This window comes from Equus quagga, chromosome 4 (genome assembly GCF_021613505.1).
Source record: "Equus quagga isolate Etosha38 chromosome 4, UCLA_HA_Equagga_1.0, whole genome shotgun sequence".
NCBI classification, from domain to species: domain Eukaryota; kingdom Metazoa; phylum Chordata; class Mammalia; order Perissodactyla; family Equidae; genus Equus; species Equus quagga.
Window position 1 is genome coordinate 139,450,381 of NC_060270.1, and position 19,838 is coordinate 139,470,218.

At 41.0% G+C, this 19,838-nt stretch overlaps 1 protein-coding gene across 4 annotated transcripts in view; it reads left to right on the forward strand.

The window, feature by feature from the left end:
- PARD3B (par-3 family cell polarity regulator beta) overlaps positions 1-19,838 on the forward strand; it is a 915,243-nt gene that overhangs the window by 520,276 nt on the left and 375,129 nt on the right. For 3 of the 4 annotated variants that reach the window (XM_046658143.1, XM_046658145.1, XM_046658146.1), the window contains one exon: positions 6,628-6,813. The exons of the other annotated variant lie outside the window; for it this stretch is intronic. In XM_046658143.1, the coding sequence (XP_046514099.1) occupies positions 6,628-6,813 (186 nt within the window). The remainder of the gene's footprint in view (positions 1-6,627; positions 6,814-19,838) is intronic. 4 annotated transcript variants of the gene reach the window in all.

Consider the following 19,838-nt stretch of genomic DNA (forward strand, 5'->3'; position numbering starts at 1 on the left):
CAGATAATACTGTGAAGAAACAGAAAGACCCTCACATGTTGTTCAATCAACTTTTTGCCAATTATGCCCTGTGTAGACTGGCTGTTTCACATTACAGTGTTTAGTACATAGTAGATGCTTGATAAGAATTTGTGGAATGACTATGGTTTGCAAAGAGAGACTCTTGTCACTCAGGCGAGAATGGATCAGTCTCATTTCTGAATTCCAGCTGTGACAGGTTATTTATTCTGCCTAGGAATAGAAATAGGATTACAGAAAACACAATGAGAGAATGGAGAAAGAGAAAAAGAAATAACTGAATAGGAAGGAGAAGGGAAAATATACATAATTAGAATGACAACAGAGCAGCAGCTATAGGAACTTGAAAAGAGTCTATGTAAAAAGGGGCAGAGAGTTAGTTAAGGCTGGGATGGATAGAATAAAGCATTAAAATATCTTCTAAAACTTAGGAAAGAAAAGGCAGTTAACGTTGTACTCACCATTCCGTTTTGCATTTCTTTTTTTAACTTAATAAAAATAATGCCTATATATACATCATTTCAGTGTTTTCAAAATTGAAAATTATGATCATTATTGGATTATGAAATCAGTGTAATGGGTTGTGACCAAATTTAAAAAAAAATTAAAAAGCATGGAAAATACTAGAATGTGTTGCACTCTGAGTGAGTATTGTCTCATGAAACTTTATGGATGTGTGCATATATGTATATGCTTGAATAGATAGACAGACAAGCAGACAGACAGATAGACAGAGTACCAGATCACAGTGCTTCCCAAACTTGATGAAATGTACCATGAATATTGCTGTTTGCAATGTTCACTTACGATTTGAGGTAAATGATGCAATTTAAAACCATGAAAAGTCCCACATCCATTACAAGTTGGCAGTTCTGACACATCTTGGTGCCGTCATTGAGGATTTGACGTTCAAGATGAGCTGGAGTATCATCTCTCCTAGGAGAAAGAAGTATGGTATGAAGAGGGAAATCGGACTAGATTACTTTTAAGGTTCCTTATAACTGTGATACCTTATGCTTTTTGTAATTATGTTTAAGATAAAAAGTAATATGTATAAACATTCAAATTAATGAAGTCTGGAATAGTGGGAATCCAGTGTGTCGTGCCAGCAATTTATTCGTTTGTTTATATATATGTACATACAATCCCACCAATACACATTCACAGATGCACAAAAATACATATACACACACAAGCACATAGTGCTGGACACTTATATATATCTCATATATATTAATTCATTCATCAACAAATATTGCTCTAGTGCCCATTTTTGAGTCTGGCACTGTTTTAAGCACTGGCGATACATTGGTGAGAAAAAACCCAGAACAATGTGAAAGTTCCTGTATTCAAGAGACATTATTAAAAAAAAATAAGCAAATAAGTTCCCAGTATGCGATAAGTGCTCTGGAGAAAAACAAAGCAGGATAATGGATCTGCGGAGGTGGTGCTGGGAGGGCGTTAAAGCAATTTTAAACTGAAAGACAGGGAAGACCTCACTGATACATTGGCATTTGAATGGAGGATTGAAGGAAGAGAGGAAGGAGGTCTGCAGGAATCCAGGGGAGGAATATTCAAAGCAGAGCGAAGAGCTAATGTGACGCAGGTTGTGTTGAAGGGAAGGAAAGTCCAATGGGCAGGCGCAGAGAGAGCAGTAGGAGAGGCGGGCGCTCAGCGTACGCAGACGGTGCAGGACATTGGAGGACTTTGGCTTTTTCTCAGAATGAGGTGGGATTCCCTGGAAGGTTTGGAGTATTTGTTTTAGTAGCCACTCTGGTGGCTGTGCTGAGAAATAGCCTGAGGAGGAGAGAAGGGGAAGGGGAGGCTGGGTCACAGAGAGTATCTGTGAGGTGCAGGGGGTGAAGCTCAGAGGGCAGGGTCCCGGGCGTGTTAAAGTAGAGCTGCCAGGAGTTGCTGATGGGTTGGATGTAGAGTGTGAGAGAAGGGAGTCGACGATGGCATGGAGATCTCGTGCTTGAATGTTGGGAGGAACACATTGCATTTGCTTGTTCAGGAGGAGCAGGCTTGAGGCGTGATTCTGTTCAGCCATGATCATTTCAAGGTAGAAACCCTAATCGAATTGCTCACTAGAAAATTGGTTATGTATGAGTCTGAGTTTAGGGGAGAGGGATAGAGAGATGAATTTGTGGCTCATGCATGTAAAATGATGTTTAAAACCGTGAAATTAGATGAGGTACCTTAGAAAGTGAGGATGGGAGAGAAGAGAACAGGTCAGATGATTGATTCCTAGGATACTCTAGTACTTAGGGATTAGTGAGAAGAATTGCAAAAGATGGTTGAGAAGGAGGGGACAGTGAAGTAGGAGGTAGACTCTGACAGAGTGGTGTCCTAGAACCAAGAACAGCAAGTATTTCAAGAAGTAGGACTTGATCAATTGGGCCTAATGCTGCTGTAGATCAAGAAAGGTGAAGGTGAGAACTGACCATCGTATTTATCAACATGGAGGTCACTGGGGACTCTAAGAGAAGCTGTAAATAGAATGCACACACACCCACATGCACACATACACGCACATATATATTTATAGAGTGTATATATACATATTATGTATTATATGTGGATTTAAAGAATCACATAGTGCATATACTGCCATAGGGCATATGTATTGGATAGGGTATACGGAGTATTAGAATGTGTGTGTGTGAGCTCACAGAGATGTGTTTACCATCTCTCTAGTAGACGTTACAATAATATTGCAGAGTTCTTATACCTTCATAAATTCTTTTTTAAAGCATGTGTCTTTTTGACATGATTGAGAAATAATTGGAAAACACAGAAAAATTATAAAGAAGAAAACAGAAGTCCATATTCCAGTGCCAAGAGATAACCAAGTTTTTTTCAGATCAATGGGGCAGGTAGGTAATCAGAAGATGGGTAGTTGTCTGAGTACCTATAGAGTGTATCTGTTACATAAGTGAAAGATTCTGTGCACATAAGCTTTTCTCACATGATTAAAGTACTATTTTATATAATTCTGTGATTCTTAATAAGTAAAAAAGTACAAAACAGCATCCATGTAAGCACAGCTAACCTAACAAACATCACTTGATAGGCTGTGTTTTTCTTCCAGATTCTTATATAAATAAAAGGCAGCATTTTGTATATGTACCAATAAATTCAATGTTTATCCTCTTCCTACTCTGTTCATCCCAGGAAGATCACATGTCTGCCTCTGGAGGATTAGCTGCCGTACAACCAGAGAAGTAACTGAGTGCCGAATTCCCCAGTAGTTCATTCTGATCAACTAAGTGATCAGTCATGAACCTGTGAGCCTGAGAGCTGGTCAGGATCTTTTGCCCACCCCTTCCTGGGCCTTGGGAACATATCAGCAGGCAGCTCTGTGGTCCTACCTACCTCTCTGGACCCGGGTGGCCTTAAATTTGACTGCATTTGGCAATTGTTGGTTCAGAGCAGTGGTTTTTCAACTGGAGGCGATCCTGACCCCAAGGCAGGTTTGGCAATGTCTGAGGGCATTTTTGATTGTGACAGCTGGAGAAGGAGGTGCTACTGGCCTCTAGTGGGTAGTCGCCAGGGATTCTGCTAAATATCCTACAGTGCATAGGGCAGTACCTCACAACGAAGAGTCGTCAGGCCCCATATGTCAGTCATGCTGAGGTTGAGAAAGCCTGAGTTGAGGAGGCCTTAGACCTACACCCACGCAGTAGGGGCATCTGAGCATCATCCTGGGCTGGGTCTAGGAACCTCAAGCACTTTGCATCTGAAGACATGGCCTCTAGTGGCAAAGAATGAGAAATAATGAAAAGAAAAAAACAGCGAAATGAAATTACCCCGGGTTTCCCTTACTCTGCCAGCCTTGCCTCTTTGGATTTTCTTCCTGCTCTGGATAGCGGCGTGTGGAAGAAGCAAGGGGTACTCCCGACACAGCGTGGAAAAGCCCTCATCGGAAAGCCAGGAAGCCGGGAGGGTCCAGGTCTGGATGTGCCGCTGCCTTCTGGCTCGTGGTATCGCTGAGGTCCTGCACTGGGGGCCCTGGCGAGGACTTCATGCCTCTTTCCATCCTACAAATTGTTGTCTGGCAAGATTTGAGTTTAATTTTCAGAGTTACTAGTTGAACCAAGATTATTGGAGGAAGGCATTCAGTATATTGATTTTTTTGTGCATTAGGTAAAAGGACATTTATTTCTAACAGAGGAAATGACTGTGTTAACTTCTGTAATGGCTTCCTTCTCCATTGGGAAGTTAGCTTTTATGAGAGACTGCTAATTGTGGCTTGAGCCTGGGACAGCATAAGAAAGAGACAGAACATAACTGTAGTTGGGTGGAGAATGTGAAATTGCATGACGTCCTGCTGTCCTTGTAGCATTTAGTTTGGGGATTTCTTGCAGCTGGGCCAAGTCATGGCGGTTCACAGAAGGGAGACAGAGCAGTCCAGAGCCTGAGGCAGGAACCACACTGCGTGGGCTCCACAAGGTGCCAACACTGACAAGTCTTACGGATGCAAGCCTGGCACTTCTCTGCTGTGCTCCACAGTTTCCTCGTCTGTGAAATGGGCATGATACTAATCCTCTGCGGGTTGTTGTGAAGAGTGAGTGTATTGACACGTGTGAGGCACTTAGAACATAACCACTCGATCGTTGTTAGCCACCACTTTGTTTTTGCTGTTATATTTTTGGCTCTCAGATATCAGGGACTTAAAAAAGATAACTTTAAAATGAAAAGATAACCATAGTACCACCTGATTTCTATTTTGTTTTTACCCCTCATGTAATAAATGGAAGGTATGAGTCCAAATAGTGGTCGTCAGTCTTGTTAAGAGTTAAACGCAGTTTCCAGGAAAAAAAAAAAAAAAATTTGATTATAAAATAAAGTGGTTTAGAGGTTTTACTGATGGAAAACTTGTCCTGTGTTACTTTGTCTCCAGTAGATAAAAAGCCAGAGATGCTTTCTAGTCTTTCTCTAACTGTGTTCACAAACTTCTAGTGAGAACAGCTGCTCTTTAATTCAGTGGAACTTTATTAGACTGGAAATACCAAATCCCAGAGAGGCGTGGAAACATAAACGGTTGTGAAATGTTGTGAATTCTAAATAGAACATTTTGGAAGACAAAGATGAGGGCTAATAATTTACATTTAGTATTTAACTCTGACATTCCAAGGGAAAAACACAGCCAGTTTGAATCGAATGATGGGATTTGTTTCTTAGATGGTAATATAATAAGTTAGTTAAAAGAGCTAACCTGTAATAGGTTTATTAAATTAAGCAATAAAGTTTCATTTCTTTGAAACTACCTGTTGTCAAAATCTTTACAGCTAACTTCATTTACAACGAAATTAAATGAAGGCATTATTTCTTTAAAGTTACACATGGGTTTTCTCTGTTTTTGTAGGAGTTGAAAGTGCCATGTCAGTGGATCTGGCTATGATCAGACCTCTTAATCCTGTTTTAATTATAGGTTCTTTGCTACTTCTGATTTTATAGTTGTTATTTTGCAACTGACATTCAGACATTCACAGTAATTTTTAAAATACGTAATTTAACATGAGAGTCCCTCAAAGTGACCTTAAGATGAGAGTCTCTAGGCATAATTATAGAGAAGAAGGAACTGCCGGCCTGGAATGAGTTGATGGTTTCCAGGGCTGTCCTCCTTTTGAGATTTTCCGGTTACACACCGTGGCAGTTTCACATTTCTGCTAGCTTGAGAGGGATGCAGGAGGGACATCTACACAGATTATAATGTGGACCGCACTTTTAGTTCCCACTACTGTATATTTGAAAACACCAGGGGCCAAATATGACTAACCATGTTTCTCCCTGGAGACCTGAGCCCTAAATGTGACTTTTGCCGCCATACTCTGCATTTTTTGGGACCAGCTACGCTTACAGCCAGGTGTCGTTTGTCAAAGAAGACATGAATATTTGTTGTGCATTTTCCATTTCTGTTTAAGTTCAAAAACTGGTTGCCAAAACTGACTTGTACTACCCAAAGATGCACGCTTAAGGCGTGAGTTTTGACACAGTGAAATTTGGTTCAGTGATATCCATTGTAAATTACGTTTCGCTAACTTTAAAACAATATTTTATTTTTTATTTTATTTTTATTTTTTCAATGCTCTATCCTGTTGACAGTCTTTTTCAATAACATTTCTTCGTGGTAAATGATATGTTGTAAATTATATAAGCCAAACATTTCCCTAAAATTTTAGCACGTTTCTACCCTAAGCTCTGTTTCTTCATTTGTGAAATGAAGCTGTTGAGATCGTGATGTCTCTAAGGCTTTTCTGGTACCTAACACCCCCTAAGTAATGTGCAGACTCTTTAATTATTGAGAATATTCTGCTGAATTTCCCATTACTTACGGATGTTTCAAAAGGCATGGCTCTGCCTTGCCAAAGGATCCTCTCTGCCGACTGTCACCAGGTATTGTCCCCAAGAACTCTGCCCCTGTTCCATGGGCATGATGATGGTTCCTCCAGGAGAGACGACCCGCGGTTGCCTGCCAGGAGCAGGATTACAGCTGTTAGAGCACCAGTCATCCTGTCTTGCCAATTACATCTGTGTTTGGCTATCTGAGTATGTAAATGTCAATCTCCTTTCTTCCCTTCACTTTTTCATGTGACTTCCCAACAGAAAGGAGAACCTGACTGCTACGCACTCTCCCTGGAAACAACGGAGCAGCTCACCTTCGAGATCCCCCTCAATGACTCAGGTTCTGCTGGCCTCGGGGTGAGCTTGAAAGGGAACAAGTCTCGAGAAACTGGAACAGACTTAGGGATTTTTATTAAATCCGTCATCCATGGAGGTGCTGCTTTTAAGGTAGGTAGGAATGATGTTTGCGTGTCAGGGTGAAGATACTTAGAGATGGGGCTGTCGTGCTTGGGGACTGGATGGAGAAAGTGTCTGAAGGCTTGGGACCACTGAGGCTTTCCCACCAGATGCAGGAAATGTTTGTATGAACAGATCTGGGCACCAGTTGTCTGTTTTCATACTTTAAGTGGTTAACTTAATTTCCTGGAGATAGTTCTAAAACCTGTCACGATTAGTATTCTTTCCTCCATTCTTTTTATTACTCTGTTAGGATTCCTCTGAATTTGTCACCCGACAAAGTTGAACTTAAAAATACACAATGAGAAAAACAAAACTAAAAACAAGCAACATCAAGGCAGCAAATAAGAAACTGTGGTTCTTGTGCTTGCAAGACTGAAAGCTCAGTGGAGGCTGAGATATAAATTAAAGGTCATTGATCACATTTACACACTTGAAGGTAACCATGGTGCCAGGAATGCATGTGTGCCTTTGAACTCGGAGAAGCTTATAAATTTCCAGACAAAAACGAAAGACCATGATCCTGCCCTTTCACATTGGGGTGGGCAATGTGATCATAGCTGTTACCGTTGTGCAGTGGTTAACTAGGGTCCGGGGTTGCAATCCGACTTCACCACCGTATGCTCTGGCTTGCACACCATTGCCAGCTGTGTGCACATATGGGTGAGGAACTGGACCTGCTAGCCTCCCATTTCCTTGTCTGTAGAGTGGGGATAACAAATAACACCTAATTCATGGGATTCTAAGGATTAAATAAAGCGATACACACGATGCGATGACTAAAACAGTGACGTGGTTATAGAGGGGAGAAACACATCCGTGCTTCTCGTCAGCTGTGTTCACCATCATCGTCTCATGCTGTGCAACGAGACTTCCTGAGTTTGGATCCTGCCTTAAGTACTCTCACCCTCCGTGAATGTAGGCAAATTGCTTGTCCTCAATATGCCTCGGCTTCTCATTTCTACAATTAGTAGTGCCCACCTCCTGGTGCTCTGGTGAGGACAAAAAGAGACAATACGTGCACAGTGCCTATGACAGACTTTCAACAAATGTGAGCCATTTTAAAATCATCTTGACATTGATAGCGTGTGCCGTCTCCCACACAAAAGCCAAGAAGGCGTGGTTAGAGTCTCCGGGATCCCCGGCCTGGGAATCCCGGCTTTGTTGAAGCACTCTTCTTCTCAGACTTATCACTCCACTTTTGTTTCAGACCTAGACTCTGAGCTAATGTCTTTTTCTTCGGAAATAAGAAATGCATTGTGGATAGACAACTCCTTAATGCACTTGTTGGATCTGTTAGCTTTTGTTGCATAATAAATAATGACAAAATTTCAGTGACATGCATCAGTAAGCCTTTATTTCCCTCATGGCTCTACAGGGCAGCTGGAGGGGCTCTGATTCAGCCTGGTGTGTCTCTGTCACCAGAGTCTGAGTGTGCTCCCCATCTTTTACCTGCTAGATCATGTTCTTGTCATCCTGTGAGGTGTCAGAGGGCCAGCAGCAATGGCTGAATCTTCTTAACTTCTGGGCTCCGAACTGGCACACTGTCGCTCCACACACACACCACTGACCTCAAGTCATCTGGCTGAACCCAACGTCAATTCAATGCGTGTCGGAACACAGTCCACCCATGATGAGGCCATGGCAATGGCATGGGTACAAAGAAGGGTGAAGAATTGGGGCCAATCCCCCAATCTATCACACTGTCCAATCTGGCTCAGAAATGCAGAACCAGGAGCAGAAGAAAAATAATAGTAATAATAGCAACAACAATAGCAATTGGCATTCATTCTCTTTAGTGCTTGATAGATGCTGGTCCCGATGATGAGTATTTTAGGTGGATTCTCTAATTTTATTCTTCATGTTCACACTGAATTATTATCATGCCATTTGATCAGAGGGAAAGTGCAGATTACAATGAGTAGTACCTCTCCCAGCCAGGAACTGCTTAAACTGAGATTTGAGCCCAGCCCGTCTGACCTGAGAGCTTGTGCTACACTGCGCTGCAAGGAAGGCTCTTTCATCTCATCTGTTCCGGTTCCTAGAGATCAGGGGCTGTTGCCCTGGAGTTGTCTTGTCATCCTGAGCCAACTCGTTTAAACACGAGCTGTGTTGAAGGTGAATCTTGCTCGTGTTTATGGATCCCAGCCTGATATTCTTCTTCTTATTCCTAATGAGAGCTTTACTCACAGAATTTATTCCAAGTAAAATTGAGACTGAAATGAATTTTTGGAAATTAAAAGCAAACATCTTAGCTTTTTTATGGGCAATAACTTAAGCTGAAGAAGATATTGGCGAGGAGGTTGGATATGTATATTCATGTTTGTGTAAGTGAGCATCTCCTTACCTAAGCAGTTTCCAACAGTCCTGTTTCCTGCAGAAAGATTTCACTTACCATTTATGTAAATTTCTTTCCTGACACTGGTCTGCTGAGTCAGACAGTGACACCATTAAAAACCACTGGGCAGCATATTTATAGCTGATCTTAAACAGTAAGAGGCATCAATCGTCAATTTGGCCTTCTTCTGAATGTTTAGTATCCATTTGTCTTGTTTACTTTTAGAGGGCTAAGCTTTGCTCACAAGAAATCTGATTAACCAGAAAAAGAGAAAGTATTTTTGTATTCCCTTTCTGCTGTTCCAATAATCCACTGTTAGTCCTCAGAAAATTGTCACCTGTTCTGTGATTCAGGATTGCGTCTTACAAAAATTGTTGTGAGACTTTGTTCCTGTCCCTGTTCAGAAGATACGCATGTAACAGCCTGCAATGTCCCCAGGGCACGGGGGAGATAAGGAGGGGAATATCCACTTTAGCATGTGGCCCTAGGCTTTTACCTGAAATCAACAAAAGAATCTTTTTGCCAGAGCGCAAGCTTTCTCTTCTGGCCCTTCATACCACTAATTGGTTCTCAAGGTGTTTTTCCCTTTAGGGAAGCTGGGTTTTTGAAAACTAAACTACTTTGAAAATATGACCAAATCCTTCCTGTGGATTCTGCGTGCTGTATTCTCCTGGGGGCTTCCGTTGGTGTAAACAAAGACAGGAGACCTCTCACCAGATGTAAATCCCCTGAATGACGATGACTATAATTGAGGACCTCTTTTTTTTGTTCCTTACCTCTCGGGCTTCTGCTTTCTGTCATTTAATCTCTTATTTGAGTGATTTCTAATGCAGATGTAAATCTCTGTTTGAAAATAAGAGCATCCAGCTACTCCTCCAGGATTCCCTCTTGAAAGGGAACCCCCTCGCTCACCTTGAGGGCAAACTGAACAATATTTGTCCTCTATTCAGAATTATCCAAATGCTTACTCTCATCTTAATATTTATTTAAATTCCAGTCTGCATAGCAAGAAGGAAAGCCCAGAAAGTCTTCTCTGTGAGGGTCAGGACGTGACACTTCAGGTGCTTTAGCTTTCGCCCACAGAGTTCTTTGTGGATGCCTTGGAAGCGTCCCTTTGAGCTCTGCTTTTCCATGTACGAAGCGACCATTGACCATGATAGCCAAGTATGACTTAGAGTATTGGTGCTGATATGCTTAAACAATAACATGCACTATGAGATTGCAGTTTCATTTTAGTTCCTGTCGTTCTTCCTGGGCATCTGCCTCTAAAGTACAGTGCAATTGCTCCCAGAACCAAAATAACTAGATAGAAGTGTCTGTGTTAACTTCTCATGAACCCAGAACTGAGTGGAATGAAATTATGATGTTCATGAGAATGCTTTCCTAAAATTTCACTCTCGTGATTGGAATTTAAAGTGAATGTGTTCTTGTTACTGTTAAATAAAAAGAAATATTGTCATTGTTAGAAAAAACACCTTGAGAAAAATACTCTCCTTTCCCAAAATCAACATAAAATTAGCTTTTCCTTTACTCCAGGGAAGCCCACGTAAAGTCTTGATGATCAGTTCGAAGACCTTTGATATTTTCATTCTCATTTGCTAAACGTTTTGAGTTCTAGGATCAGTGGCTTTCTTTCGCTTTACTTCTGATGCACGATATTAACTAAGTTTTTTTAGAGAAAATGCATTTTTACGTCTGTCACTTATACTAACTTGCGCTGCTTAGTTTTCTACTTTAAAAGTAAATCACTTTTAGAAAAAATACATAACTGAAATAGTGATGTTTTTAAAAAATGAGGAAGAACATTAACATGCTGTGATAAGAATAAAAATCTCATGAAATCTGTTGTACTAATTCTGAAGGACCTTTTTTTCTTTTTTAATATATTGACTTTAGGAGTGGAATGTGTCCTAATTAAACCTTGAAATAATAAGGGAAAAATTAAAAATATAAAGGCAATTTTTACTAAGGGAAGGACTGTCATGTATCAGGTAAATTATTTAAGGGCTCTTAAATAGAAAGAATGAATTTAAGAATACCTGTTATTCTCCAGAAAATTAATTAGCCAGGTTTGTGCTTAATAAATACTCCTTGATGATGATGAAATTAAATGAAAGAAAAATGCCTGACACAGCTAATTGCAAACGCATGCACTCAGAATATGAAATAGACATAATTTAAGTAATTTGATTCTAATGTGCTTAGGAAATTTGGAATACTCCTTCTGAGAGATGCAGAATTTCATAACCTACACTATTTAGTAATGGGTAAAAGAAAAACTTCTATCTATTACAAGCAATCCTCATAGTTTAAAATGACTAAAATATGAATTTTTGGAGAGAACATACATAGTTCCAGAATTTCCAGGAACATGGTGCTTGATCCTGCATCTCTATGTCTCTTCGTAATATGGAGCGTTTAACAGCATCCGGCTACTTAACAGAAGTCCAGGAAGGGTTCCCAGCGTGACTAATTCCCACCTCCTTCCCTTCTGGTATCTGTAAATCATGTAGCAGATCTATAATTAATGAATTCAGAAGAAGATAAAAGGGACAGCTTTTTAAAGAAAACTAATGTTAAATGATTTCTTCACCTACCCATTTTTTTTTAATTGATAATGTTTTTTCCTGGTGGAGAACCACAAAGATCATCCCCAGTAGTCATGTCTTCCAGGTTTTCCCCTCCGACAAAATGACCACACAGTCTGAGTGTGTAAATGGCCCCATCACAAATCCTCAACTGTTAGAAGCCAAACTCTCACATTGCATCCTAACCTAAACACGTGATGTATTTCACAGGCATGGGAAAATTCACAAGCCCTGGATACCCAACAAGAATTTTACCTTAAAAGAATGAGATTACTAACTTAAACATGAGAAAAGTATTTATCAGTTATGTTATACAAATTATTTTCACCAATTTCCTTTTTTAAAAAAAGCCAAAAATGTTGGTATGTGTGAATTCATCTAGCCAAGCTCATCACTTACACATTTTCTGCAGTAGCAGCAATGTTGTAAAGCAGTGATACAACATTATCTTTAATATCCCACCATACCAGCATCAATCCTTGCCTTTCTTGCTCATCTTTATCACTTTTGCATTTTTATTTTATGCATGGAACTGCAAATAAGAAATTCATGCTATGCTGAATAAAATTTTGGAACTCTACATTATTTTGATGTGTGGTTTAGATTCCATAATTGTCTCAGTGGGCTTGAAAAAAACAGGAATTGGTAGTCCTGATGAAAAAGGAAATTATAACCTATGAAAGTTGATATACCATGGTGATAATACTTTGACTCTGAAAATAGTACCTTTCACCTGAAAAGCTATATTCCCTTTCATTATGGGTATTTATTATATACATACCCAGATATATATGTATATTTCTCCTGAGTTCAGAATGTGGTCAGTTTTGTTCCAGGCACTCTGCTTTGGACTCATTTTTCTAGTGAGCAGACTTAAAACAATCTTAGCACAAACAATACAGGTTATTTTTTAAAAAATTAAAAATAAGATAATTTTCATTAAGTTGAAAAGGTCTCTGAGGTTCTAGTCTGGATAGGCATTCGTGCAGGATCTTCTTGATTCATACATAACACAAAGTTCTTAATAAGCTTTTTGCTACCCAGTTTTCTAGGCCAAAGTACACTAAAAACAGAAAATCAGGAAGGAGATGGGAAGGGATGGAGAGGAAACAGAAATGACAGGCAACAGAAAAAGTGTGAAACGAGCCCAGGCGCTGTTACCACATGGTAGGCCGCGGAGTATTTGTGATGACTGTCAGGGCTTCTCAAGCTTGCTTGCTGAGGAAATTATAAGATTCAGTAATGCCTGTGGCAAAGGCTGTAAGTTGCATTATATTTATTTATGCTCCATATTTTTCCAGAAGGAATTTAAAATGGAAAGAATTAGGGGCCGGCCCAGTGGCGCAGCGATTAAGTGTGCACATTCCGCTTTGGCGGCCCGGGTTTCAGCGGGTCGGATCCTGGGTGTGGACGTGGCACCACTTGTCAAGCCATGCTGTGGTAGGCGTCCCACATATAAAGTGGAGGAAGATGGGCACGGATGTTAGCTCAGGGCCAGTCTCCCTCAGCAAAAAGAGGAGGATTGGCAGCAGTTAGCTCAGGGCTAATCTTCCACAAGAAAAAATAATAATAAAATAAAAATAAAATGGAAAGAATTATAATACATTTTAAAAGCATTATATCAGAGTGGTTTTGATGATGTATGTTCTGATGCTCTGAAAGATATTCTTCAGTTTTCTTAAAATAGCTTCAAATGCCACAGATGTTGAGTAAATGGTATGTTGCTGAGACTTCACTGGTTTGCTACATAGAAATGGAATGAGGCTCTTAAAATGATTACTGAATTAGATAAACAAATTTAAAATTTTACAGTGGCTGAAGAAGTGGATATTGGGCCAGGACACACAAAGTCATCAAGCTTCACCTTTGGAATTATAAAGATTCTCTTAACGAATGCTGGCATATCCAAGCCAGCCTGGATTCAACAATCTCTGATAGTTACGGTTCGTAAATTTAAAAAGTTGTCCATTGTAGATGAAACTTACACTAGGTCCAAAGCACTGAATGAAAGATTTTTCAATTGACTGAACTTAGCAAAACCTTCTTGAACTTTTACAGTGAGTTATGCAATGTATAGTAGACTGACGACAGAAAACTTAACAGCACAGACTTCCTAATGTAGGAAGCTGGTAGCATAATAAATATGTAAACAACTCTATTATGGTAAGGACTAAGGTCGACAAGTATAAAAGGGCCAGGGGTATTGAGATGATGGAGCAATTGATGCTACCTGTGGAGAAAAATCTGGGTGGAAGGCAATTACTAAGTCTTGTTTTGAAGGATAAATACATATTCAACAGGTGAGCAAGAATGCCAAGGACACTTTGGACAGAAGAAAGAGTGTGGGCCATGTCACCATGGTGTGTACACCAGAATGCAATTTATTGTCCCTGGAAAATAGAGCTCTTATTTGGGAGGAATGGCCTTGTTCATATTAGGTGAAATTGTATTAGGACAGATGATGTAACGTTGATTAATGTAGGAAGGTTCTCTTCAAGACAAGAACTTACATACTTCCAGTCTTATCAACTTTCTGTATTCCCCTTCTTTGTTTTAAAAACTGTACTTTAAAATCTTGATCTATTCTTTTCATTACAATTGTTTTTAAATGAAGTTAAATGATTTCAATCTGGAATGTAAGGTTCTTTTCTAGGTTGGATATTTTTTAAAAACTATGGTAGGCAGATGTTGTCATGGCGTGATTTTAGGGCCTTGAGAATTATCTGTTCAGACAGTCCTCCCCCTCAATCAGGTGCCATTTTGAATGAGTCTCACCCCACTCCAGAGAAATCCTGCTCTGCAGACTGAAGTCAGGCTTTGGGGTTTGGGCTCTGGGTGTTGGTAATATCCCAGGAGGCTTTACGAAGGGACCCACTGGAAACATGCAGAGGCAGAAGCGGACATCTGGTCATGATTAATCCTCTCAACACCCCAGCCTAACGCAAACTGGCGTTGGGCCCCAGCCAGCTACCCCCGGGAGAGCCAGCCCACTCACTCATGCTTGTCTCATGTTTTATAGAGGCTACTTCTTTGCTTTAGCTTTCTTACTTTGCTCTCTGTGTTCATTATAACTTAAGCAGTAAAAGGGCCTTACAAACAATTGGCCCAAAGAGGTGGATTAAACCATGCAATGTCACTAGGAATCATGACAGAGGTAGTACCCAGGCACTATTGAATGCAGCAGGGGCTGTACTACGAGGTCACTGTACCCCCGGGAAATCATGGATATGCTTCCAGGGGCACGTGAAACATCTCACAAAGTACATGACTGCCCCTTCTACAAAGAATTCTCTGGTCCAAATGTGCAGCTCTGGGGAAACCATGGTATAAATATTTATTCTTCAGAGGTGAGAATCTGTAGCTTTTATTTGATTCTCAAGGAGTCTAAGAGCCTATAAAGGTCAAGAATCACTAGTAAAGTGTTTGAAAACATGGACTTTAGAGTGACCCAAACCGAATTCAAATCTGCTTTTAGAAATGTGACTCATAACAATGCATCTAACTGGCTGGATCCTTGGTTTCTTCTTACATAAAAATGGGGGCAATCGTCCCCAGTGTATAGGATTGTTGTAAGAGTTAAATCGTCTAGTGCATGTAAAGGTTGAGCACAATGACTATAAAAAGTAGAGACTCATTAAAGAAGTATTGACATTAATAATTGTGGTGTCTTTAATAGTCTCTAGAACTCTGATTTTAGAAGCCCCATAACACAACAGGGACATGTCTGACTCAGAGAGAAGTGGACCTGGCCGTGCCAGAAAACTTTGACAAGTCACTTAATTTCTCTGAGCCTCCATTTTCACGCCTCTTAAATTATGGAGAGTAGCATTTATATCACAGGGTTGTTGTAAGAAATGATTGAGAGAACATATACAAAATATTTACATAAGGACTGGCCTATGTTAGGTGTTCAAATATTTACATAAGGACTGGCCTATGTTAGGTGTTCAGTAAAAAGGAAAAGTAATACTTGGACCTCTTGTCTCCTAGTCCACTCCTCCAACTGCGTTAGAACCAGGTTAGGCTGATGAGATGTGAAGCCCTTCCAGGACGTGGAGAAGACGTAAATCTCCTACCAGTTTTTCCTTGTCCTGAAGTGCCCTGAGGAAGTTACTTTTTGTCTTTACTCTGTTCTCCTTCCTCTTTTTTTCTTCCTCTTTGGGAACTTCCTTTACTCTCTCCAGGCTTGAAGAGGGATAGGATTGGTTATAGGGGTTGCCAGAGGTGAGGGGTGTAGTTACTGTCTTTTGGGTAAGGAGTCAGATGGCAGTAAAGCTAGAAGGAAAGTGTCTGAGTCAGTTCAGGCTGCTGTAACAGAATTCCATAGACTGGGTGGCTTATAAACAACAGAAATTTATTTCTCATGGTTCTGGAGGCTGAATTCCAAGATCAAGGTGCTGGCAGGTTCACTATCTGGTTGAGGGCCCCCTTCGAGTTAACAGATGGCCGTTACCTCATATGGCAGGGGGGCGAGGGATCTCTCTCTCAGGTCCCTTTTACAAGGGCACTAATCCCATTCATGAGGGTTCCATCCTCATGACTTAACCATTCCCAAAGATGCTGCCTCCTAATAATTTCCCATTGAAGGTTAGAATTTCAGCATGTGAATTTGGAGGGGATACAAACATTCAGTCCATAGCAGAAAGGGAATTTTTTTCTTTAACAAATGCCAGAATGATCCAGACAGATAACAATGAAATAAATATCCTAAAATTACTAAGTAACATCCCCGGATAGTTGAATTCACTTATATAAAATCAGTTGATGAGAGTTAACATCCTTATGCGTAAGTGTTTACTTGAACATAATAAGAAAAAATAAAAGCATAAAAACCTGTTTTTCTTCATCAAAATTATTCCAAAGCAAAATAGACATACACAGTTTCAAGGGATGTTTGATGAGTTTGTGTTGAGCTCTTCTTTGAATCTGCTTCCTTTTAGATCAAGACCATACGTGGACACGCATGCATGTAGACATAGCTAGACAGGTAGACAGTATTTTCCTGCCTCTTCTACCTTGCTTCCTTGCTCTGCCATCGCCCAGCACCATCTCCTGTCTCCACGTCTTTTGTCACCTGACTCTGGCTTTCATGTAGAAGGTTCTCTTCCAGGAGACAGCTGGTGGCATATTGTCCTCTTGGATTTGGATGTCTTTTTCTTGAAGCATTGGTTCTTTTTGGACTAGTCATCATCATCTATGTAGAAGACAGAATGGTTAGTGAAGAGGGAGTGCTGAGAAATCAGGACTTTGGCTGTTCTGATCCAGCTCTGACTTTACCTAGCTGAAGAAGTCCTAATCTATGTGCAAGTGCCTTCTCTTAAGAGGAGTTCAATAAATGGCTTCTCATCCTCTCTGGGTGTCACATTATTTATCTGTAAACGGAAGAAGTTAGATAAGATGACCTCCAAGGACCCCTCCAGCTCTAAATTCTCTGATCATATTCTAAATGTTAGGACAACGTGGTGCTTACTGGCATCGCCATTAATGAAATTACCCATCATTTATCTTATAAAGAAAAGCACACACCCATAGCAGCAGACCAGCCACGCCAGGAAATGAGAGTGTGGATTTTTCTCAAGCCCAACAGCTCTCCAGTGACGTTTGTGATGAGTGTGAGTGTCTTCCAGAGATCCCAGCTGCCCCGGGGTGACCTGCCCTGCCTTTCTGTTTTGGATTTGGACACAGAAAATATGTACTACTTCAGTGTAGTTCTGCTTGCTTGAGATGTGGAATGTAGCTGAAAATAAAACTTTGTGCTTAATACCTGTTGGTAAGAGATTATTTACAAAAGATTTCCTTACATCTTGTCTCTTCTTTACCTCCTCACTCTGACTTTGCCCCATCCTGCGCAAAGGAGGTTCACAGAGAGTTCACCAGGTGAGATCTTCCTCCAGTTTCATTCCCTCCATTCTAGAGATACCCGTGAAGTTTCCATCTTTATCTTTCTTCTTCCTGTCGCAGAGGACGAGGTGTTCTGACAAGACAAAGCCTCAACAAACCCAACACTAGACTTTGTTTCCTGTTAGCAAAGCCAGGCCCTTCATCCGACCCTTCTCTTCCTCTTCCTCTGTAAAACCACGCATCCATCTCCAGTCAGCCTAAAAAGACTTTTAGTGACCCTCCCGACCTTCTCCTCAAGATTCACCCCAACAGTCCTCCTGCCATTAAATGCCAAAGTAGAACAGAATAATTTCTCGAGTTGTGTCTCACTTCACGTGACTCAGCCATTAAAGTTGTTGTTGTTTTACCCCATTTCAGTGACTTTAATCTTATTCTTTAGACGCCTCCCTCGCTCAAAATCAGATAACAGAAATGAAGAGATTCCTTTCTCATTTGGCCTTTCCTGTAAATCTCATTTCCAGACTTGCTCCAAATTCGGGGAAAGGTTAAGTGGCTTGGGAACACAAGAGGAAGGGAGGGGATGTTACGCTTTGCTGAGACATCCCCCAGCTCTGATTTTGCGCCCTTCTCCATCGATCCCATTGCTTTGCCATCTCAATTTCCTCATCCAGTGGGCACGTGCTCCCTTGGGTGGCCTCTGCGACCCTAGCAGACAGTGCCCTCTTGGCAGGCGGCCTGTGCGGTGGTCTCCATGAGGTCAGGAGCTCTCCAGACAGCTTTCACAGCCTCCACCTTTTCCCTGCTGTCAGCAGAGGAACTCCCTCCCACCATCTGCTACTGCATTAGTCAGAGTTTATCATCTTGTCCGCAGGCTTTCTCTGTCAAAGCTGTGGGGTTGGTCCTATTGTCCATTTTATGTCTGGTTTTCTCTTTTCTTAGGGAAGTTTTTTTTCTTGCATTTCATTCCGCTAATTTGAACACGGATCCCAGATACTTCTAGCCACAAAAACTCTATTTTCCTTTCCCTATTTCAGTGTTGCACAACTGTAGTCTAGAGACGAGTGACAAAGGGCGTTCCAGCAGAGGGGCTGAAAACCAAGGTTCAGGAAGCCCATTTGGGTCATCTGCCTGACTTGCTTTTGTGACCCAGAGCAGGTTCCATCACTTCTTGCCTCAATTTCCTTATCTGTAAAATATGAATAAAAACATTAATCTGCTTCTTGAGTCTGTGAGAATCTCTAGAGATAATTTACAGAAACATTTTCCAGGAAGTTAAGTTGTTATGCACACCTACTGTTATTTCTGTTAAGCTTATTAGCAGCAGCAGCATCATAACATTCCTAAACTTGCATCTGTGCTCATAGCAAGAACCTTCCACCCTGGTGTAAAACAGGGGTAGGGCACATCCCTAATCTGACAGCCAGGATGGTAAGTGTTTTCCCTCCAGGCTGCCTGTTGGGGCGATCACTGTGGTCCTTCAGGTTCTTTGGTAGGCAGAGCTGGCATCCGGGTTTGTTAGCTACTTGTATAGACTCCAGCTTGTGAGGGGCTTCTGGCTGAGGATGACTAGTGCCTAGAAGTGGTTTAGACTAGAGGCGGGCTGCCTGTCCACATGCCGGGTTGTGTGCACTTTGCGGTATGTGGTGTTCCTTCCTGAAGATGCTGGGTGAGAGTACCCATCAGTGAGAGCCTCCGCACAACAAGCTTGACGGGCTCCTTTTGCCAGAAGACATCATAGCATATCGGTCCTTCACACACCTACGTGTCCTTTTGCACACTAGCAACTTTGGGGTTGTGTTAGAGAAAATGACACAATTTTTTTTCAGCACTATTCAGTAGAGCTAGCAGCGCTATCTGGGAGACGCATTACTACTGAGAGGCACACAGCTTTTAAGCCTGATGTCTCTTTGTGCCTGAAAATGCAAACCGTTGTGTCAAGCTATATGACCGCTTCCTTTTGTCTCCAAACTCCCTTTCCTTGCGCCAACAGCACGGTCGCTGCCAGAGCAAATGCAGAACCAGCCTAGGTTAGCATACTGACCAAAAATCTAGGTAAGAGACATGGTACAACTGTCTAAATTAATGCAGTTCAGGACTCTGAGATTTCTAAAAAATACTTTCACAAATTCATTATCGCTAGTATTTGTGACTGTCCGATAAGCTCCAGAACCTTTTTCTGCCATAGAAAATAAACCATTCCTAATAGCTGAACTTTTTATTTTTTCATTTTTAAACTTGAACTTTCCTTG